The 23907-nt window shown below is 36.2% G+C and overlaps 1 protein-coding gene across 1 annotated transcript in view; it reads left to right on the forward strand.

Moving 5' to 3' along the window:
- The window catches only part of KIF20B (kinesin family member 20B), a 33046-nt gene that overhangs the window by 2029 nt on the left and 7110 nt on the right, over nt 1–23907 (forward strand). The window contains exons 2-26 of the mRNA XM_040071599.2: nt 340–496; nt 947–1033; nt 1158–1274; nt 1463–1601; nt 1971–2155; nt 4077–4125; nt 4762–4956; nt 5835–5946; nt 6385–6456; nt 6890–7036; nt 7477–7639; nt 8673–8930; nt 9729–9868; nt 10445–10595; nt 11539–11764; nt 12339–12400; nt 12584–12703; nt 14251–14416; nt 17372–18569; nt 19851–19989; nt 20275–20397; nt 20829–20889; nt 21521–21646; nt 21907–22043; nt 23010–23165. Of these exons, the coding sequence (XP_039927533.1) occupies nt 341–496; nt 947–1033; nt 1158–1274; nt 1463–1601; nt 1971–2155; nt 4077–4125; nt 4762–4956; nt 5835–5946; nt 6385–6456; nt 6890–7036; nt 7477–7639; nt 8673–8930; nt 9729–9868; nt 10445–10595; nt 11539–11764; nt 12339–12400; nt 12584–12703; nt 14251–14416; nt 17372–18569; nt 19851–19989; nt 20275–20397; nt 20829–20889; nt 21521–21646; nt 21907–22043; nt 23010–23165 (4485 nt within the window). The 5' untranslated portion in view covers nt 340. The remainder of the gene's footprint in view (nt 1–339; nt 497–946; nt 1034–1157; nt 1275–1462; nt 1602–1970; nt 2156–4076; nt 4126–4761; nt 4957–5834; nt 5947–6384; nt 6457–6889; nt 7037–7476; nt 7640–8672; nt 8931–9728; nt 9869–10444; nt 10596–11538; nt 11765–12338; nt 12401–12583; nt 12704–14250; nt 14417–17371; nt 18570–19850; nt 19990–20274; nt 20398–20828; nt 20890–21520; nt 21647–21906; nt 22044–23009; nt 23166–23907) is intronic.

Raw genomic sequence — 23907 nt, forward strand, 5'->3', positions numbered from 1 at the left:
ATAATGGGATGATGAAGTTGATGTGGAGTTAGCGTTTTATCTTTCTTGTCAGACTGGTTTTTAGCAAGTTTGTGGTATATATGTAAGGCTTTAACCTGGTAAACATTTGCTTTCTGTTTAAGGAAGAGGGGATGTTCTGGATTCATGATGCAAACCTCCCTGTAGAGCCCCTCTCCAGCCATCAGAAACTTGCTCTGTAAATTATGAATAGGATGAAGAAAACTTTTTCCTTAAAGAAATTCCAGTTACCAGTTTCAAATTGACTCGTCTTCTAAGGGACTTCAGAAGCTCTATGTTACATGATCAGAGAGCACAAAATAGTTTTATTTTATCTTGCAGAATGGAACCAACTTTGGATAATGAGAAGTTTTACAGACCATCCTATATTGTTAGCATTGAGCCATCTCCAAGAGCAGGACCAGTAAGTGTAGAAGATATTAAAACAAATCTCTCCTCTGAATTTTCCTTGGCTTCTTCAGGCTCGGACACAAGCCAGGTAAGAAAACTTTACTGTATGGATTATTTATTTTTTAAAACATAAGCTTAGTCTCTTCATAGATAAGAATAGTCAGAATTTTACAGAGAAGATGAAAATCTTCTTTGTTATTTTTTACTTTGAAAGAGGTGCATAAGGTTTAGACTAAGTTGTGTGGCAGTGGATTGATGGCCTATTGGGAGCATCTGTTTTCTGTGAATGAGGCTGATTGCCAGTTTATAGAATGTTTTTGTTGGCCTCAATGCAGTGTTTACATAAATGTGCTGCAAGATTAACTTACCACAGCAAGCTTCTGCAGGGGCCTAAACACTTGTAAAAGCTGATCTAGCGGAGTAATTTTGATTCCCATGTTATCAGGTAAGTCTGTTCAAGACAGCCTGGTCAAATAGAATTGGTTTCATGTGCTAATTATCAAGAAAATAACCAAATTTCTAACTTTTTTTTTTTAAGAGGAACAGTTTGGATTCTAAGGGACACATACAAGTTTGCCTGCGTATCAGGCCCTTTACATCACTGGAAAGAGAAAATGGATCACAGGTGTGACATTTATTTAGTTTAAAAATACTTAAAATTTGTTTTGTGGGCGGTTTTGTTTGTTTTTCCTGGAAGCCGAGCTCTTTATAGTCTCTTCATGCCTACATTGCTTGTTTCCTTTTAATAGGACTGTGTTTCACTTGAAGACTCAACAAATATTGTACTGAAGCCCCCCCAACACTATTTGAGTCGACTTAGTGAAAAATCTTCAGGACCAATGTTACAGAAGTTCACTTTTTCGCAAGTGAGTTGTCTGTAAATATTTTTAAATTATTTCTGGTACAGGTTGTTTTAACTTACATTACTGAATACCAAGCAAACTGTATTTTTTAACTGTATAGTCTTTAAGATTAGAAACTAATAGAATTTACAAGATTCTTTAAAAGTCTCTAATAATTGCTCAAAGTATAAATATTTCTTGGTAATACTCAGGTGTTTGGACCTGAAACAACCCAAGAAGAATTCTTTGAAGGTACCATGAAGCAACCAGTGCAAGATTTCCTAGATGGATATAATCGTCTCATTTTTACGTATGGTGTAACAAATGCTGGGAAAACTTACACTTTCCAAGGTAAAAGTAGAAATGAATTCTTGCAAGCAAGCACTTTTTTCTTTTTTTAAAGTAAGGATTACTTCTAACAGAAACAATATAGCTTTTTCCTTCATTTAAAATGTGGTCTCTATCTATTTGCTTCTCTTAAGTATATTAATAGTCTTCAAGAGTCTATAGCCTCATATAGAGCATGAAATGTTCCTGAAAACCAAGTACTTTTTACAAATCTCTAATGTTACTTTGAGAATACAAAGAAAACTCCACTACTTCATGCTGTAAGTTGTCTTAAAACTCTTTGTATATGCCTTGAGATTTATATTATCTTTCAGTCCTCATTTATCTGTGTATCTTCTAATAACTGGATTTTTCTTTTGTTTGTTCTTTCAGGGACAGAAGATGATGTTGGTATTCTGCCAAGGACCATGGATATGTTGTTTAAAAGTATTCAAGGAAAGCTGTACACAGCAATGGATCTCAAACCCTATCGGTGCAGAGATTATATAAAGCTGACTGAAAACCAAGTGAGAGAAGAAACTGCTATTAAAAATTCATTACTTCGTCTGATAAAAGAGGTAGAGGAGCACTTTTCTCTATTGCTGAGTACCTGTATCTTTAGATAGCTCCATGTTCTTCATTTGCAGTGGGAAGAGACTGGCTGTATTTAACCATGGATGTGTCCATTTGCTGGCAGTTTAACCTAGCAGTAAAGTGAGAAATTGAGCTGATGAACCCTGTTCCTGGGGAATTTTGTCTTGTGGCTAAATACTTCATGAGCATGTAAACACTAAGCTTTTTTTTTTCCTGTAGCTCGGGCACCTGATAACTTCTCCTCTGGGATTACTAATGCTTAGTGAGAGCTGAATGTAAATAGTCCCTTCTTTATCTGTGAGAATGCTAGTAACTCTGACTCTTTAAAGAGCATACTGTCTTTTGGGATACTTGAAAGAAATTAATAGTTTTGAGGTTGTTGCCCTTTCACTTGGACAAGTAACCTTAAAGGAAGCAAAAAAATGTTTGAAGCAGCAGAGCTATAAAGCTAGTGATCTTAAAGGTTTGAACTAAAGATGGGTTTCTGCCGGGCTTTGTTTCTTGCACTTCACTGTTCAGCAATCCAGAAATACACTCCAGTTCTAGGAGCTGACTGAAATTCTAAAGCTGTTTTGTCTAATTAGTTATGGGGAATTTGTATTTTGTATAACCATACCTTTTTCTCTATGTCTTCTAATTCTGAAATGAGTGGAATAATGTAAAATAAAACTGAGCGTATATGAGGATTTGAAACTAGAAAGGTACATTTTTTTTCTTTACAAAAAGAATGCAGTATTTCCCTTGTAGTATGTAAAAGCTAGTATTGGAAGGAGCAAGGAATGTATGTATCTGTTGCCTTGATTTCTATCCATTGCTTAACTGGGCTCCAGTGTGGAAGGTAGGTGGCAGCAAAATTCCATGACTTCACTTCAGAAGAGCAGGACTAAGTTAAATCCAGCTCTGTCAGCCTTCAGAAGGGACTCCAGAAAAACCTTCCATGTGTGTTTGTGAATGCACCTTCTAGTTTCTGAAACTGTTTATAAAAACAACACTTAAACCTACAGATTTACTGATGAAGTTTGCATCTACTGCAACAGAGGTTTGTGGGGGTGTTTTGTATGTGTAAAACTTAATACCTAAAGTTTTTATTTGAAAAATTTAGTATGAGGTATACTCTTGACAGAACACTAAAAAAACCTGAACCAAACCATGCCTGGTTTTTATTTCATGTTAGTTCTCTTAAGCATACTTATTTCGGTAGATGGGATTTCATTTCTTTAGGCAATTCTGCTTGCAATTCTGTGTCTGAAAAAAACTAACTATCCAAATCTAAGACCTGGGAAGGGAGTGTAGGTATGAAGCTCCTAAGCTTTAGCTGTAGTTATTTGGTTCACTTTTTTTTTAATAACAAAAGAAAATTGTCTCTCTCTTGCTAATACCTGGACATTATTTCAACTCTTATCATTAAATTTAAACATGTATCATGAAGCAATAAGTTGCTTATTTCAAAGTGAATGACTGTTCTATATTTACCTATATTTTTAAGGGTTAGCCAAGTAAGCTGGAAAAATATGAAATCAAATATTAGCATAATTTGAATAATAAAAGAATTTAGAGTTCCCTGGATTTACCAGGTTAAGATTAATGCCTAAACTGCAACTGGAGTCCTGAAATTATCCTCTCAAGTCACCCTGTTTATGTGAGGGGTTCCTACCCCTCTAGTTTTCTGTGGCTAGACTGTTTCCAAGTTAGTAAGCTGAAATGCTGTGTCCAGGGGCGAGAATGAGGTGAGAGCAGCCCTGTCAATAGCAGTGTACAGGTGCACTGAACTACACCTGCTGTGTAACCAGATCTTTCCACTGGCATATTGCAACCATGCTGTATTCCCATCTAGTAATACAACAGAGCTGTTACAAATAACTTGTTCTGTCAACAATGTATTTTAAAGTTTGTTTTCCTTTGCAGGTAGACCATCAGATTAACGCCAGCAACAAAGCACACATGGATTCTAAGGGTATGTTTTACATGAAAGTTTTACAGTTAAAACTGGCAAATGTGCTTTCTGAAGGTCAATAACTGACTTCTGGCCGATGTTAATGAAATGACTTCTTGTCAGCTGTGGATTGGAGAGTGAGCAAATAATCTGGTCAGAAAATGCAAGGATAAAATGGTTAGAAGAACATCTGAACAGGCATTAAAATAGCTGAAGTTATAGTAAAGTCATACCACTTATGCTGTGGGTCCTAGTGGTGTCCTGATAGGCTTTCAGAGTACATAAGTAATTATATAAACCTAATTCTAGCATTTAGAAAACTACCTAAATACTAGGTTTATTTTAAAAAGTCAAAATGAAGTGTCGTCAGTTTAGTTTTGTCTTCTAAAGATATTGAAGAGATTTGGTATTTCTATCCAAGCTTTGTGTGGTTGATAGAATATAAGAGTAGAAAAGGAAGTAGTAGAGTAGGTGTCTCTTGCAAATATGAGCATATGGCTTCCAGATATTTAAGACATGGGGTGGGAACTTCAGTGGATTTTTTTTAATGGATTTTGAGTGTTTTTTAGAAGGCTTGTTGCATCAATTTTTACTTATTAACTTTTAGTAAGTAGTTTACTAGGCTTATATTGGTTTATAATATTTTGTACTTGTCAGATTTGGAAGATATCTCAAAAGACTTGGAACAATCTATCACAACTGCAGGAAATTACATCAAGTTTTCTGTTTGGGTTTCATTTTTTGAGATTTACAATGAATGTTTTTATGATCTACTGATTCCTATGTCAAATGACAAGAAAAGGAAAACACTCCGCCTTGCTCAAGACATCAAGGGATGTTCTTTTGTAAAAGGTGAGTGGAATATATTGCGACTTGCCAAATGTAATTTAAAAAGTTGGTCTTCTGCCCATAATGATGTTTAGATTAGAAAGCTCAATAACAAAATTGTTACAATCTACATACATAGACGTATTTCTACCTTTAATACTGTTTTATCTTTACTCTTAACTGGAACTGTTAAAAGCCTCTGCATTTCACTGTCTTGATATTTCTTTGAAATTGGAGAAATATTGGAAACAATTGACAAACTTTTTAGTGGTTTGCTTTTTTCCATTTTCTTAAAAAAAATGGCCAGTAGTTCTTAACTGTATTTATAATTGGCTCAACAGTCCTTTAGATTTTTGTTTCTGGGAGTTTTTCACTATTCTCTATAGAGAAGCAGCCTTCAGACATACAGTCATCATATTGCAGGCAAAATTCTGATTTTTTTTTTTTTTTTTTTTCAGTCAAGTTGATGTCCTGTAAACATATCCATATGACTTCACCTTCCTCCCTTCCCCCCTTTCAACTGTGGTATAAATTGAAGAAGCTGTTCTTTATTTTAGGGTTTAGAAGGTAGAGTTCTGCCTTGCTGAATATGACTATAGGACTTTCTACTCATATTAAACCTTACTTTTTTGACTTGTCTGTGCTCAGGCTAAGGTTGAATGGAAAATATTTTATGTGCTAATAGAATGATGAAATCATGTAATGTACTTGCCCTTCCTTTCCTGTGAGAGGAAGCATTTTGATCTGATTTGTCATCACATAACTTCTGTGTAGTAAAAGGTTTCTATGCCTCAAGTAAATGAATTGTCCTTGCTGTGCATACATTATGTCCATATTTTTAGATAACATTATTTTGGTAATGTTATCTAAAAAAATTATCCTACTTGTTCTTTGTCCTGAAGATCTGCAGTGGGTTCAAATTTCTGACTCTAAAGAAGCTTTTAGACTTCTAAAACTGGGGTTGAAACACCAGAGTATTGCGAGCACAAAACTAAATAATTCCTCCAGCAGAAGGTAAGAAACATTTTGAATAGCATTGGGCATAATATGGTGGGACGAAGGAGAAAGTAAAACATGGCTTATGGATTTTTAGGAAGGGAAGAGGCTTTTTCACAAGGTCTAGGTTTCAGTTTTGGTGTCCTTTAGCAGTGCGTAACAATGGTTTCAGCCAAAGGGATTCAATCCTTCAGTAGGGTGAACGTGTACTAAAGCTCACAGTATTTTATCAGATACTCTACAAAAGTGCTTAACTTTATTCTATTTAAGTATCCGAGGAAGAAACAAAATACATGCTACATAAACATATCTTTAAAAGTTTGTATCTGATTTGGTATACTTAGGTATATTGACAGATCAAACAACATTTTGAATAGATGTTGTGGAGGCTAAAAATATTTTGAAAGTATTGATCTACTTAATCACTTCTTTGCTGATTTCACTTTCTCCTTTTAGTCACAGCATATTTACAGTCAAAGTACTAAAAATTGAAGATTCAGGAACACCAAGGGTGATCAGAGTCAATGAGTAAGTTTGGAACAGTTTCCTGTGATGCAGTTGTCACTTACGTTCCATGTTGATGTGTTGATGCTGCCCCCAGTGCTCACCTCCTGCATGTGTGGTGACTCCCTGCTTCCACCCTCATACAGTACTTGGCCCTCTCCCTCAAGCCATGCTGTTCTGTGTCAATGCTGTTCTGTCTTGTCACCTCTGCTCGGCACAAGGTTCTGCCAGACTTCTTTGCTCCTGAGCTCATGCAAGTCCCCAGAAAGAAGAGGATGAAGAGTTGGTGGTTGGGGTGGGATAGAAAGCCTATTGGGCAAATATTTAGCAGAAAATAGCGGGAAGTTTGGTTAGGGAAGCAAACTTGTGAAGGATGAGAAAAAGTGATAATTTTTAAAAGTGGATAATTTGTGCAGCTTTAAGGTAAATACGGTGATTTTTCCTTGTCTGCTTTCAGACTGTCCTTGTGTGATCTGGCTGGTTCTGAGAGATATACCAAGACCCGCAATGAGGGCGACAGATTGAAAGAGAGTGGAAATATAAATACCTCTCTCCTGACTCTAGGCAAGTGTATTAATGCACTCAAGAACTGTCAGCAGTCAAAGTAAGTCCTTCCCTAATTGCCAATTGGTTGTGTTTTTTAGGTATTGCCTACAATGTTTAAAAGCTATTGTTTAAAATATACAACAGTAGCACTTAAATTTTTGCTAGGAAAAAATGTATAGATTTCTCACGTCCATACTACAGTCCTGTTGTAAACCATACCAAAAGTTATCCTTAAACTTACCTTGTTTTGCTTCTTAATAAAATCACTCAATATAACATCCTTTAAACATGCTGTTGTAGATCTTAGCGATTTTACTTACTTGTTCTGAGCTTGACTTATCAAACAAACTTTGGAATAAATTTAAATTTAAAATTTATATTTAAAACACCCTTGTCACTATTGCCATAGTAAGAGTGAAACTTTGAAGTCTTCAGGCTGGATAGTTACTAACTGGAACTTAGTAAACTTCTGATCATCTGTTCTTTTATCTTTTAAAGGTTGCAGCAGCATATACCGTTTCGGGAAAGTAAGTTAACTCATTTCCTTCAAGGATTTTTCAGTGGAAAGGGGAAAGTGTACATGATAGTAAACATCAGCAAATGTGCATCAGCATATGAGGAAACGCTCAATGTGCTGAAGTTCTCAGCCATTGCACAAAAAGTAAGTGTGCTGTCAGAATTTTCTGTAGTTTTCAGTAGTCTATCTTTCAGAATTTTCAGTAGTCTATCTTGTTCAGTATCTTTGACTTGCTTTAAAGAGCAGATTCTCTCATATTTAGGAATATGAATTTAGTTATTGGATTTTTGGCTTGTACTGCAATCATATTTCTAATTACACCAGATGGAGCTTTATCACCTTTTAAAGCTTTTAAAGAGACTTTATTGGGAGGTTTTTTTTCCTTTGGAGTGTCGAGGTGAAAGCATCTACTGAAAACTTGTAATTCTTATGAAACATCCAGCCTAATAAGAAATATACTGTATTTGGAAGAATTTCCCTGAGATCTGGATAAGTTTCTTCTGCAGATAGAGCACGCTCTCTCTTCTAGCTGTCCCATATACTGCTGCTATTTTAACTTGGAATGCTGCTCATCTGAAGTACTGATAGAATAGATTGAGCACCATAGAATGTGAAAGGTCATCTTTATGTTCAGAGGCTTCAGTGGGAAAGTGGAAGCAGAGTCAGTAGGAGTAAGTGCAGTGATGTAACTTTGGCAAAGTTGGGAGATGTAGGTGTGGAGGATCAGTGCTGTAGCTTTAATGGAAGCCATGGAAAAGTTTTGTTGACAGTGAAGTCCATGCCTTTGGAATTTGGGCAGGTTAGGTACAATGCCAGAAGGAGCAGTCTGTAGTGGTTATAGAGCTGTTACAGAAATAGATTTTGTAGGATGGTGCTCGTGTAATGCAACTGGAAGGGAAGCTTTCAAGGTACAGGAAAAGGGCAATCTGTTGCTGCCTCTTTTAGGTTTTCCAGTTAGTGAAACTTGCTGTTCCCGGGATCCAAAGAAGGGTTAGGCTATAACGTGACAACTTTGTACTCTACCTGGAAACTAGTCTAAGTAGGGACTCTGAACAGAGGATAGATAAGCTGAGAGAGTGCTCTGCTCAGGATACCTAGGAGAGTGCAGTAGGTCTTCAAAGTGCCAATGGAGCTTTAAAGAATGCTTATAACTTTTTGTTCTTGATTTTCGGGGTAGGTTTTAGTTATGGACACATCTGTTCTTCCCCAAGATCAGTCATTTGGCCAAAAGCTGGCAGGAGAATCATCACTGCTTAGTGTCACTAGCATACCAATCCCGAGGAAAAGAGCTACCATCCTATGGGACAGAACCTTGGAAGATGTGTTTGAAGATGATGATGATGATGAGATGGAGGAACAGCCCAGTATATCAAGAGAAGAAGCAGTGCAGAAAAATGAAGAAAATGAAGTTGTTATTGCAAAAGAAAAATATATGGTACGTGCCAGGGCTGCTTTAAGAATTACTATAGCATGGAGCCTTGAAGCAATGTATTCTTCTTTTCTTTTTTTTTTTTTTTTTTTTTTTTTGCTTCCCCCTCTTCACCTTATTCTACCTTAATCCAGTGTTTTGAATTATAAATGGGATTACTTAAGCTCTTCACCTTATTCTACCTTAATCCAGTGTTTTGAATTATAAATGGGATTACTTAAGCCTTGGTGCTTATTGTGGGAAAACTATGAAATGTGTCAGCTGAGCAGTAGGAGTTGCAGATTTGGCTTTCTCTTCTTTTGGTATCCTATGGTCAATCCACAGAGGGTATTACCTGGTTTTTAGCAACACAAGATTGTTCTTTTGTTATTTTATGCACAAGAAAATTCTGAATGCTGTTCTTGAAGCAACAGCAATTTTAGTCAGTTCTGGGGAAGGCAAGGAGTAGGGGAACAGAGAACTGGAGACCATTTTGTGGAGGTTTCATTAATACACAGAAAGGGGCATCTGGAAAAAAAGGCTAAATTCTATGGATCTTAAGCCTGTCTTTAAAGATAATTTTTGTTATAAATTTGGTGTTCTTTGCAGTACCTGTTTGGTACTAACACAGCAATTTAGGTTTGCACAGAGTGGGTATTTCCAATCTACTCATAAATCCTTCTATTTATGAATAAACTAAAAAAAGAACTGGAAAAACTTTTCCCAACCGTAGAGTAAAGTGTTGTAGTGTTTGAGGAATGGGAAAAATCTCACTTGTGAGAAAGTATTTCTTTATGAAAAGCATAATATTATTTGTAATTCTAGATGCTCGTGAATCTGGTAGAAGAGCTGAGGAACAAGCTTATTATTGAAAAGAAAAATAAGTTGCTGCTGGAAATAAAAATTCGTGAAGAAGTAATACAAGAATTTACACATTATTTTGCTGAGCGGGAAATGGATTTCAAGTAAGCTGGCTTTAAGTGGTTTTAAAATAACTTGTAAAGAAAGTGATAGTGAATTTACATATTTCTTAAACCTCTCTTGGTTGTAAGAGACCACAACCTTCTGCTAGATCTGATCTACTGCATCAGTTCATGTGCTGGCTTCTGTTTGGATTATGAGCTCAGGAAAAATGCTCTTTAGAAAAGGCTTTGATTTTCCTGCAGGATGGGTAGTATTGTGTGTCTATAATTTGTAAACAGTGGGTTTTTTTCCCTGTAGAACTCTTTCTAAGGGAAGAGCTGCTTTGAAAAGTTTTAGAGAGACATTTTCAAATTCTTTGTTCCTTTTTGTTTTAGTGATACTCCAAACATACTCTGTCTCAAGCAGCTTAGAAATGCTTTTTGTGAAGTGCTATCCGTAATCCATGTATTTGTATCCCTCTTATTCTTCTGGCATGTGTGAAATACACTTCTGCTTTAGGGTAACAGCATTGTTTTGTTGTGCCAAAATAAAGAAGAAAACATCTTTGTTTATAGGCAACTGTGCTAATAACTTTTTAGACCCTCTGATGGCTTGCTTTTTATCCTTTTCTACTCTAGAGAGTGCCTTTCTCATGAACGAGCACAGCTTGAAGAAAATTCTGAAAAACGCCTGGAAATCTTCAAGGAACTTGTAAATAGTTGTACTGAAAATGCAGATGAAAAAAGTAAATTACAAGATCGGCCTTGCAGTGAGCAAGCTGGAACTCTGGTATTTTTGTCTGTCTGCCCCAAATGTTGCTTTCACTAACTACCTCTTTAGGTCGTGGTATTTCTCAAGAAATACCAAGGATGGTTCCAAGGAATTGCACACAATGTAACTGTGTCCTTAGCAAGATATGTTTATCTTATTTTATAGATGAGATTACTGAGCCTTGGGATTCTTGAATTTGGGGGGTTTTCTGCATTTCTCTAGCACAAAGTGACAATTATTCTATGCAAAGAAATTGGGGGAAAATCTGCAATTTTTAATGCTATAAAATCCTCTTAGTGGATTAGTGCCTATTTAAAATCTGAGGCTGACTTCTTAGACCCCACATATGGACTGTGCTGGAGTAGTCAGAGACTTTTCTCTTAGGGCAGTAGTAGCTTCAACTGAAGCAATGAGAATTATTCATCCACTTAAGCCATACCTAGACTCATGTGTCTATCTCTTGAGAGTCTGAAACCCTTTTTTAAAAAAAAAAACAAAACAGAGAGGCAAGATGTAAAGTCAGTCTTTTGGGTATAACTCAGTATAAGCTACTACAGACTTAATTGACCTCACAAACTTTTCCTGTCATATGAAAATTTCAGATGTGTTCCTTCTAAAACTGTTTGCTTGCTCTGTTCATTTGGTGTTCTCATTGGTTAAAAAAAATGCTAACTTTTTTAGAAACTTGGAGGGGTTGTTTTTGTGGAAATGGGAAATAAAGGGGGATGTAATGGTAGATCATTAAATGTTCTAAAGTAGCTCTAGCTTGATACTGGAAACTGGTGTGTGGAGGTAGATAGAAACTGGAAATCAGTGCGTATGAACCCATAAGATGGTTTTGAAGTCAGAATTATAACTATACTTATATATTAGGGTTCCTAACAATCTTCCATATTTTCTGTAGAAATAAGGGGGTTTGTGTAATTATTTGTCATTTCTGAATGAATATAAATTCTTTCAGAATGAAGAAAACAGCACAGACACAGGTGCCTACATTGATTTTGGGGGTGTTATCGATTCTCTGCAAAATGATATCACTGATATCAAAAATCAGGCAGAAGCAGCACACCAGTACATTGTGTCCTTAGAGGACCCCCAAGAAACTATAGATTGTCTTGAAAAACAGCTGACAAAAATAACTGCTGAACTAGTTGAGACCAAGGAAGAGCTGGAAAAGAAAACCAAAGGTAAGCTGGGCCTGAGTGTGATGTGAAGGACAAGAAAAGAAAGGACTGAGTACTATAAAATAGGAATAATAATCTCATTGAGCTGGATTGTGTAACCAAATGCGATCTGTAGTAGTGGTAATCCATTGTTTTGTGTATGTTCAGGTTAAACTAAGAGGCCTTGCTGATTTCATTTTTAAGATGAAACTTGAAATTGTCAATTGCAGGCTTAAGAATTGTGGGTCAAAACATCAAAGTTACTGATTTCCTTTTTGTATTGTAATCCCTGTACTCCTTTATGTTGTGCTGATGCAGTGTTTTCAGGCATCATGTGGAACTTTGATGGAGGAAAAGCCAGCAGCACCTCATAATGATCTCAGCAGAAGTCTTGTGTTATGATCTGAATTTTGAATGGGTTGCAAGGCCCAATTGTCCAGCTCAGAAAATGTAAACAACTTTTGAAATGTCCTAGTAGAAGTCAGCTTGAAAATAAATGTATTTAAAAATGACTGAAGTACCAGAAGACTCAAAGACATGGATTACTGAGTAAACTGTGATGGCTGATTATGTGATGTAGGCTTTTTTCCTGTTACAGGTTTTGAAACACAGAGGATTAAATTGGATGAGTCTGCTGAGCAACTTAAAGAAGCAACTGAGGTAACTTTCTCAAAAAAATCTTGTGCAAAATTATTTGCTTTAATACAAAATTCCAATAACTTGAAATGCTATTAGATTATGCTTTGAGCATTTTTTTATATCAAGTGTAGTTTATAACTGATCATGCTTCTGAAAAGCATGGTAGAGTTCAATTTAACACTGAACTTTTTTTTCTTTTTCAAGAAAATGAATATACAAAATGAAAGGATTCAAGAACTGATTGACATTGTGAAGCAAAAAGATGAAGCTATTATGAGACTGCAAAGTCAGATAACCCGTTCAGAAGAAACCATAAAAGACTATGTAAGTCTTAGACATTTTAATTGTCTTTATACAAAAGATCTTCATATGCGCATATAGTGAACTTTACTTTGGAAAATTGGAATTTTCTTGAAATAATTGCTATTAACTTCAACTGATAGCAGATCAGCTGGCACTGAAACTAAAGCAACAGCAAAATGTTAGCAGGGATGTGTGTAAATAATGAGACTTTCAGAAGTACTGATCTAAAGTTACTATTGGAGGACTCTAGATAAGACTGAAAAGCTATTAAAAAAATAAAAAGGCCTCAAACTGTGAGGACTTAAAAGACGGAATAGAGGAAGTACATCACTGTCTGAATAAAAGAGGAAGAAAATAAGGTTTTGTTACAACAAAAGGTCAATTTTAGTTGAAAATAGAATTTAAGTATGTAAAAAAGGCATTAATTGTGTAAATTAGAAAAAAAAAAATCAGTGTATTCCACCCACCATCACCATGCTTGCACACTTTGAAGGGAAGTGTTAATGTGAATGTATTGAGCAGAGTTTGAACCAAGAAGGTATGACATGGGTATGTCTGCTTTTGATGTGATTAATGAAAATTGAATTGTATAGTCTAATGATGTCTGCTGAATGCTGGAATCTAGCTTGGCTAAATGCATACAAATAAAAAAATCAAAATGTGCAGCTAGAGGTTTTTTGGGACTTTTTTGAGCCTCATGTCCAGGAACCTGAAGTAGTTTTGAGAACATTTTAAGGGAAACTTAATCAGCACTCTGATCCATTTCTCTTACACTGTAAACTCAAAGCTTTGGCCATACTTTGTTCTCTCTCTGCCTCACAGCTGCTTAACTTGTCCCTAGTATGAATGCTCCAAGAGTGAATGCAGTGTGATGACTTATTATTACTGCTCCTTCCAAGAGCAAGGCTTTAACTGTCCAGTGCTTCCATGAGACTGTGTGGCATGACATTTAAACACGACCACAAACCTCAACTCTATAGTCTACTGTGTTTTTTAAATGAAGTACTTATACATGAATAAGTCCTCAACAACCACATGGCTTGCCACTTCTGTCATCTTGCAAGTAAACAACTTTTTTCTTAGTCAAATAGATATCTAAAATATGTATGGCAGAACTGACTAGGCTTTCAAATTGTATCAAATGACAAAAGTGATCTGTGGCTTTGCTGAAGGCTGTTAAAGCTCCCAACTCTACCAAACATGATCAGAATGTGATGAATTTGTAGAACTGTCTGTGTGCCCTTTTAACAAATTGGGAAATTCATCAGCTCTTTTGACACAAATTGTTTTCAAATGGTAAACTAAGTCCTCTTACTGACAGTCTTGTGTTCTGTAGTTCTCTAGTCTCTTGCTCTGATTCCTGTATGGTGCAAAGTATTGTGTTTCTTAGTATCTGCAGTTGCAGGAGCTCTGTTTGACTAACTGATCTGTCACTGACTTTTCCTCTGACAACCCCTGTGCACCTTACCCATAAGATTTTGTAAAAATCTTTGTCTAGAAAAAGCTACTAAGCCTTTTAACTGTTCGGTTTGTACAACTTCAAAGCATTTGATCTTATTTTAACACAGGAGAACACTTTGACTACCATTAAGAGAAAATTAGCAGAAAAGAACTCTAACGAAGTGATTGAAAGCAGCCAGTTCAAGGATTGTGTGGAGACTGTATTGGAAGTGGGAAGAAAACGTTGCTTGGAAAATAAGCCTACTGCAGAAGAAGAGCCACCTACAAAGAAAGGTACAATTTCCACCACCACTCAACAGGGGGTCTTCAAAAAAAGCTTGATTACTATTCCAGAACAGAAGAAAATAGCTGGGAAACGTAAACATTATGCTCTGAGGAGGAAATCTGCTATGTTAAACTGTAAAAGGAAGTAACTGTTCTCTACGTGTAATTTATAGGCCTCCTTTGCAGAGGGCCCTATATTCTTTACTCCTAAATGATTTAAATAAAAGTTAGTTTTTAGACTCTTTTCTTTCTGATGCTTTTTCTTATCTGTGTATGTACCTGCATACCCAGCTGTAGTTCTTAGGCAACTTCTTAACAGTTGTTGTACTAAATTTGCTGTTCCTGGACTTCTGAGAAAGTAGCATGTCCTGCTCAAGTTTTTGAAAATTGCCTAAGCAAACATCAAAGGTGTCAATGACTTACTGATTGTTCAGTTATACAGTATGTGCTGTGAACCTTGATATTTCATTCTGTATGCATGCTGTGAACACACCAGCTCTGGTCAAGGTGATAGTGCTGGCAAAGGAGAAAAATTAATTTTACTCCTATTCAAATAGAAAGCTTAAGTCCACAAGTGGTGTATTTTGTACAGCTCTCATGCTTGCCCTTTCACTCTTTGTGCTTTTCTTGCTTTATCTGTGAGCTTATCAGGCGAATAAAATCTATTATTAAGTGAGACTGAACTATACGGGACTTGTACAGAATGATACTTGTAAGAGCTGTCTGCCTGTAACTTGACTTCAGGACCCAGTTTCGCTTTGGTTTCTCATAGGACTGTGGAAAGCATGTGCATAAGGAAGGTGAGAGACCTTTCCTTTCTGTAGAAGGAGAATTATCAAATTCACATGATCACAGAAAAATGAGGATACAGTGAATAAAGTGAATGCTGAACTAGTATTCATTACATTGTGCAGTAAAAGAACAAGGGAGCACTCACTGTAGTAGGGCAGTTTTAAATTTATGGTGCAGAGTTCCAGTAAATGGGGTAACATCAGGCTGGTGTCCAGGCATTAGTAGGGTCCCCAGAGCTCTATGGGCCCAGTTCTCTTTAACATCTTCATAAACAACTTGGATGCAGGACCCAAAACTATCCTAAGTTGGCCAATAATAGCTGTTGACTCCCTCAAATGCTGGGGAGCCCTACAGAGAGATCTAGTCAAATTACAGAGCTGGGCAGTCACCAGCCCAATGAAGTTAACAAAGACAAGTGCCTGATTCTGCACTTAGGACAGGGTAACCCTGTCGTAAGTACAGGCTGGGGAGTGAGAGGCTGGAGAGAAACCCTGCTCTTGATGCTCCTTGAGGGGCCCTTTGATCTAAGGATCTTCTATGAGTCCATTGAAAAATTATTTCATGCAGAGAGTATTGAACTTCTGAGATTTGCTGCCCTAGAAGGTGGGAGAGGCAGATAGTGAAGCTAACACCAAGCAGGTACACGTATGGATACGGAAAGACTTAAACAGGCCTGTATTGTTTCAATTCTTCAATGTCAAGAAAGGTCCACAGAAAATGGCTGGACCTGCCAGTAGTAGCAAAAGGAGGTAAAAATACTAGGCTAGGTCAGCTGATGTTGTGTCATACAGTAGGGCATTTCTGTTGTTTGTACAACTTCAAGTGTTGTTTGAAGCCAAGACTAGAGACTTTGACAAACCCTGTGTGGACACCTTATCTGTATTATTTTGTCTGATCTGTTTTCTTAGGACTACACAACTGGGCTTTCAGAGAAAACCATTTCCAAATCCAAACTTTCTGGTTTTGTATTATTTAAAAATGTGGCCTTATATGCTACTGTAAGGCTGCTATTGTGGTTGAGCTAACAAAAGGACTTGAAGTACCTTATAATAGGAAAACTATGGACAAGCAGGAGGAAAGTGTCCTGTTGACTTTCAAAAACCAGAACACTATTGCTAGTGCTTCAGAATGACCTTTTATTAGTGACTCAAATTGATTATACAACTTGTTGGATCTGTTCAGTGGATGTTTCCATGCAGTATGCCTGTGTTTAATGGTCCCAAAGTGAGATGACTCTACCTTAGTGTAGCTGCAGCACTCACAAGAGTCCATAGTATCTCCCTGGAGTATATAGCTGTGATACTCTAATGCCTTAGAGATAGTCAGGCTTGATTTAATAGTAAAATATAGCATGTGTGTTACTAAAGGGGCATAATTGGATTCTAAAACACTTGTGAAATACAAACTGGCGTCAGTTTTGAAGGTGATGTAATATGTGTGATTTTAGTTAAAATGCCTCATTACTTTGGGAAAAAAGTCTTAAGTTAATAAAAATTTGAAATTTTGGGTTGGAATGAAGCATTGTAAATCTTTCCTGGAGAACTTTATATGCAATATATTATGTGTGGCCATTACCAGTTATCCTTTTATCTAGTTTAGAAACCTGTTGAATATAGAAGAGAGGAAGGTTCCAAACACAAAGCAAAAAAACCCTTGTGCTGGATGTTTAGCTTTGTTTTTAAAGTAAGGTGATATAGAGTGTGCGCAAAACTTCTCAGAAGGGTGTATGACACCATTGCTCCTCTAAATGGGGGATGGGTAATTGCTAGCTCTGTTTAAAGGGATTGTTGAACCAGTGGAGATGGAAACTGGTTATCACTGTGAATATTACCTAGCTCATAGGTGTTGCAAATACTAGTGAAATTAGCTAGATTTTTCTGCTAGTGGGGCAGAATAGAAAGTTGGAATAGAAGTGTAGCAAAGGTTTTTTTTAAGTCTTCTGAACATCTCTTTCTGCAAATTATGCCTGGAAGCCCAGGAGGAATTTTAGTGCATATGAAATTTCAGAAGGTTCCAACAGTTTCAAGACTCTAAAACACTATGAGAGTGTGGCTTTTAGGTAGTGCTAATTTCTCACACAGCAGTTACAATTTGGTGTTGCTAGTGACTTGTTGTTTTTTAATTACCCTGAGCTGTATGGGAATTAATTTATTCTTGGTGTTTTGTTTTTAGGAGATAAGAGAGAGAGTTGGGAGAACTACTGTCTTGATCTAAAGAGAACTAGTAATTCTGAGACCCACATGGAAATGCTAGAACTGAAGGAAAGAACTGAAACCTTGGAAGGTCAGATAGCTGCACTTGAAGAACAATGCCAAAGAGAGAAAAATGAAAAAGAAGAGTTAAATCAGCAGATAGCAAACTTGCATCTCCAACTCTCTGCTTCTGAAGAAAAGGCTTCTGGCTTAAGTGGAGAACTTCAGCAATGTCAAGCTGAGTATCAGGAGACTGTTGCTGAATTGGACAAACAGAAAACTATAAATAAGGAGCAAGAAGAAAAGATTATTCAGCTAAATAATGAAGTAACAAATGCTAAACAAAATATAATTGACAAAGTGTCACAAATTAAAACAATGCAGTCCCAGGTAGATGAATTGTATAAATGTCACTCAGAATCTTATGCCGTGGATATTGATTTAGTTAGTGTAAAGGATTCCTTAGACCCTCAAAAGCATCAACCAGAGACAGCTCAAGTGAGTCCTCAATCCATGCAGTTCCAAACTGCTTCTACAGCAGATGTGAGACAGGAGAGCTCCTTTCACCGCAGTATTGAAAGCATTTGGGAAGAATGCAAAATTATGATCAAGGCTTCCTCACAAAAAAGTCATCGGATTCAACAACTACTACAACAAGTTGAAGACTTAGAGAAGAGACTTCATGATAGTGAGAATTACAATAATCAACTAAAAATAAAATTAAATGAGATTACAAATCAAGTTCATCAGTCTGTGAATGAAAAAGGTCTTATTAATCAGTTACAAGAGCAAATCCAGAAGAAAACCCAGGATTTTGAAAAACAGGCTGCAGAAAATCAGAGGGTAATCACACAGCTTCAGGAAACGGTTACCAGCTACAAGGGAGAAATAAGGGATTTTGAATGCCTAATGGAAGCTTTTAGGACTAAAGATGACAGGATGAAAGAGTTAGAGGAGGAACTAAAAGAAAAAGAATCTACTATTTTAAATCTGGAAAGTAATACAGTAGCTCTGCAAGAGAAATGTACCAATGTAGACAAAAAACTGAAAGAACTCGGTGATCGAGAAGCAAATTTGAAGGATGAAACTGCGCAGCTGATGAGCAGGTTGGAGAGCATGAAACACACTCTTCAGGAAAAGGAGAAAAATGAGCATGAGAAAACGCAGTCTATAGAACTGTAAGTAAATAACGAGATTACTCCTAACCCTTTAAGAATAAAATTAAAACTTCCTTATATCCACATCAGTTTATTTTGACATACTGCATTTGCATGTATATGAACTTGATTAACCAAACTGCTTTTTTGAGAAGCTTCTATACACTACTTAAATTTTATATTTGGATATTCTGCTGGCAATGTTTTCCTTACCTGTTTGTATATTCTTTCAAAAATATACATCTAAATCATGTGGAACTATTGTGCAGGGAAATAGGAGCCAACAATGAAATTAATTATTTGGGAATTTCTAATAGTTTTGTTCTGAAGGAAATGGCATAGTGCAATGTTATATCCTGTAACTTGTATGAAAGTAGAATGTTTTCTTCAGAGAAAGGACTGAATGGTAAAAGGAAAGGAAGAAACGGGGGGGAAAAAAAGCCCAGGGAGTAAACAGATGGTTTTGGTAACATCTGTTCCAGGTGAACAGTCTACTATAAGACTTGAAGGAATTATGGGTGCAGAGGGTAGAACTTTCCTCAGCACCCTCTGCCTTTTAAATCTGTAAGAAGTAGGAGACTATGTGCATCTGAGAGATATTTAGTATATGGTAAGGAAACAGCAATTATGTAAAAATAGCTTTAAGATACTATGTTGCTCTTCTCCTGACTAGGGTTTTTTTAAGTGCCATATCTGTGGGTACTGCACATACTCCAAAGTACAGTTTAGCATGAAGGTCTGATGATCCTCAACCTGTGCTGGTGAATATTTGAAAGGATTTCTTTTTCTGAGGCCTTGTGTTGTATTGTCATTTATAGGACCTGAAAAACCTTCCTTTAGTTAGTTTAAAAGTCCAAGATGTCTTACTGAAAACTCTGAAATGAATGAGATCACTTAAAAATAAACTCCTCCAACTTATTCTTTACTTTGCAGAATATGTGATGACAGAATTTTTTGCATTTTTTTCCCACTTTTTATTCTTCTTGATATTTACAAGAACTAGTTTGTAGTTATTACTTTAAACTTACTTGATTTTAACCTTGGACTTTTCTAATTTTTAAGGTCACCTAATGATGACTGCTCTACTGTGCTTAAAAAGATATTTTTAAAAATTGAGCGTTCAGAAGTGAATCTGAGTAGTCTACTTCAGGCTCGTATAATACAACATTGAAATCCAAATGTAAAATTTTAAAGCTTGTCATTGATCTGGCAGAGCTCAGATTCTATTTGCTAATAAAACCAGCAAAGAGCCTGAGCTAATATGTGAGACTGTTATTTATGTCTCTTAATTTCTAACCCAAGGCTACATAAAGATCTTTCTGAAAGCTCTGCGCTTGTGCAAAGTTTGAAAAAAGACTTGCAGAGGAAAGAGGAAGAATACACAGATTTGAAAGAGAAGTTTTCCGATGCCAAGAAACAGATTCAGCAAGTACAAAAAGAGGTTGGTAACCATAGGCAAAATGCTTCTTCTGCAGGTTTGGTCTTCTGTTATTAAAACCTGTTTTCACAAATCTCTGTCTATGGATGTTAAAAGAAATTCATAATAAAGTTATTTTGAGTGATACATTTAGAGTATTTTCGCTTGTGCACTCCCAGCCCCTGAAACGTAATGAAGATGCTTGCAAAAACTTAACTCTAATTTAAGTTGTTGGTTATCTAGATAACTTGCAGAGATTGTAAAAGGCTTATAACTAAATGTAAGTTTTGCTTGCTGTCTTGTTGCCAGGTGTGTGCAATGCAAACTCAGGAGAAATCCCTGAGGAAACAAATTAATGAACTTGAAAAAATTAAAAAGCAGTTTAGTGAAGAATTAGAGTTCAAACAGCGCACAATTCTGCAACTTAAAAAGGTATTTTGTTTAGTAAAATTTTACTTGCTCTTATTTTTTTTAACTACTCTCCTAATGAGGCAAGTTTTCAAAGCAACGTGAGAAAGCTTGCAGAAGCTGGGGTAAAAATGAGAGTAGCTAGCTGAAATTAGCTTTAACAGATGAATGAAAGATGTTTAAAGATATTCTCATGCTCTTATTGAGAACAATTTTACAATCCTTCTAGTAAATAAATACTAAATACCTGTGGAGTTTCTGATTAGTGACACTTCGATATGTTAGTAGTAATGTCTCTTTTTATTTTTTAAACAGCTAGAAGGCTACTTTATACTATCTGAAGAACTTAGTAGTTTGGGACTATTTGTCTTAAATGCTTATTAATTTCTAGCATATGTGTTTGTTTCTTTCAGCATGTTCTAATTTCTTTAATTTGCTTTCAATGTGGTATTTAGGAGCAGTTGAATAAAGAAAAGCTGGAAGAAATTTCCAAACAGTACGAGAAAACACATAAAGGTCAGAAAGAGCTGTTATTTTTCCTTTTTTTTTTTTTGTGTATATGCAGTGACAACATAATGAGTGATCACGTCAATAAAAAATTTGGAGAGTCTCATATATTTATATTTTAGCGTACGAAGACACTCCAACCTGGATATTAAAATCTCACAGCCAGAAAGTAATTTTTATTGAATTGTTATTAGATGTATTTGTAAGCAAAGAAACAGTCTCAGATTAAGAAATGCAAGCAGAGAAAGTATTAGTGTTTATTTAGTCAATATTGAGATTTACTTGGTTTTATTTTAGTTATCCGTTTTAGCAAAAGCATGAACTAGCACACTGTTATGTATGCCAGCACAAAGTTTCTGCAGATTTGAGAAACATTTAGTAATTGAACAGTAGTTAGATTCTCATTGCCATACAAGCCAGAGTCTGATATTTAACACTAAAACACATATAAGTTAAATTGGTGAGAATAGAATCGCTTAAGAATTTGGGATGTGGATAGTTCAGTATAGATGCTCTATTTCCTTCTAATAGAGCTTTTGATCTCAGAGAATGGAGAAATGACTTGTAACTAGGGCAGTTTGGGAGGAAATGGTGGGAACTAGGAGGAGACTCATCTGTAAATTACTTTTCAAATTTTCAGATCTGTGTGCAAAGGAAAAAATAATTGAAGACATGCGGATGACATTAGAAGAACAAGAACAGACTCAGCTTGAACAAGATTATGTGCTTGAAGCTAAATTAGAAGAGACCAACAGATTAGCTTTGGGTAATCTCTCCATGGAATGGGAGCAGGGAAGGAAAATTTCTTTGAGTGTGTATTTTGACAGCTACTTTACATTTCTGCTTTTACTTATCAATTGCTATTTAGGTGTTACTTTTACATAACAAATAGCAATTTCCTAAAAGGCTTCTGTTGTCTGTGATCACAGCTGAGAAATCCAAGCAACTTTAGTAGAAGGATGGGAATGTGTTCAAATACATGTTTAAAATTATACGTTATGTAAACTCAGTTTGTGTTCTGCCTAGAACTGGAAGCATGGAAGCAGAAATATAGAGAGCTGAATAACCAGTGCAATAGTGACTGGCAGCAAAAGATGAGCAAAAATGAGGAGAAAACCATAAATGAAAATGAGGAATTAATAAAGCTGCAAAAAGAACTGAAGGTAAAACATAATTATATAATACATACTTAAGTCTAAGGCTATAAGTCCCATTTAGGAGTCTAAAATTTTTTTTGTGTCACCGTCTTCAAGAGCCTGGGGCATGATATGGCAAGTTGTTAGACTGGTAAAGGAAACCTCCTTTGGAGCGTCTCTTCCCTAGGGCATCACTGATGCCCCATAGCAGTGTGCAGCCTGCCCTACATTATGCTACTGCTGTGCACAGGGCTTCTGTAGCTGCTTTCCTCTTACAGTTGTCTTAATCCAACTCCTGATATTAGTTCCATGGATCTCTCCTGTCAGTTGCTAAATCAAACTCTCTCTCAAGATCTTGTACTTGCTGCATGAGCTGTAAGCCTTTCCATGTATGGCTGAGGACTTTCCTCTCACTCTCCTTGGATTAGAAAGTAGATTTATTTTCTAAGCAACTTTACAGATGCTTCATCTCTTATCTGGTAGAATGTCTGATAAGAGGTTTGATTGTGACAGAAAAGGAGGCAAAATTGCTGTGGATTCAAGTGACATTCTTAGGTACATGCTGCCTACCATTCAAACTGTACTGCATTGTTCCCCTTTCAGTCTTGAAGCAGAGATTCGTTTTCTAATATGTCCTTTAAGGCAGTATAAAAGCTTGGGAATTTGTAAGGCAGAAGTGTCTGTTTGCCATTACTTTTTCTGTATGTGTTTGATTGACCCAGAATGCTTTGAAGAAAAAAAAACCAACAAAACTCTTATTCCATGAAGATGTGCCACTCTGAATAAGAAATGCTGAAAATTGATAGTTTTTTGCTATACAGTAGTACAGATGAGTATAATACTTGTACCTGGGAATATGCTAGAGTAAAACTGTGGTACTGTTTCTGTTATGTTCTTGAAATTAATCCATTCAATGGTATTCTGAATTTTAAGTCTTTTTTTTTTTTTTCTCTCTCTCTACTTACGGTTTTGTTTCTGGTTTCATCAAATTAGGAAAATGAGATGAAGTATCAAACTGATAGAAAGAAGTGGCTTGAGGAAAAAATGGGGCTCATAAATCAAGTAAGAGAAGCTGAGAACCATCGCAACAGGGAAATGAGAAAGTTTGTGGAGGATAGAGAACACCATGTCAAGCAACAAGCAGAAATTGTAAGTGACTTTGTCTTAGCAGTATCATGTGGTGTCTTTGGTACAGAGTAAATCACATGTCAAGTGTTGAACAGCGGGGGCACTTGAGAGTAGCTGGCCTTTATCAGTTCCCTTAGTTCCTCACATGACAAAGCCTAGATGAGATGTTCTCAGTATGAAAAAGGAAGAATAAGAGGATCTTAAACTGAAAAATCTTAGCACATAATGGGAGTTAATGTGCCTGTTCCCTCCTGTTCCATCACTACCACCTCACTATGAAGTCTTCAAATTTCATATTGTGTGTAAAACACCAATAAATAACCTACACTTAAATGAATTGCACCATAGAAGCTAAGAAATCTTACTTTGAAAAAGACTTGGTCAATATGCTGTGGTAATATGTTCTAGCATTGGGGAGACTGATAGTTATTAACTAAGGCACCTTGTTTACTGGACTGCATCAAGGTTGTAATTTTTTAATCAGATGAAGTTATTATATGAGCCTCTGCAATCTGAAACTGCATTTGCATCTAGAAGTAGTTAGCAATGCCTTTGTGGACCTGCAATCTGTACAGGAGGATGTTAGGAGCTTACAACTGCTTTTACTTTATCTGTGACTTTCCTTGCCTGAGAACTGTAATTAATAAAATCTTCAAGCGAGCAAACAGGAGCAGGGGTACTCAAAAAGAAAATTCTCTTCACAAAGAGTGTAAATACGGATTTTCTAACTGAAACATGGCTTACTTTTGCATATTTGCACTGA

Source organism: Hirundo rustica, chromosome 8 (assembly GCF_015227805.2).
Source record: "Hirundo rustica isolate bHirRus1 chromosome 8, bHirRus1.pri.v3, whole genome shotgun sequence".
NCBI lineage: Eukaryota > Metazoa > Chordata > Aves > Passeriformes > Hirundinidae > Hirundo > Hirundo rustica.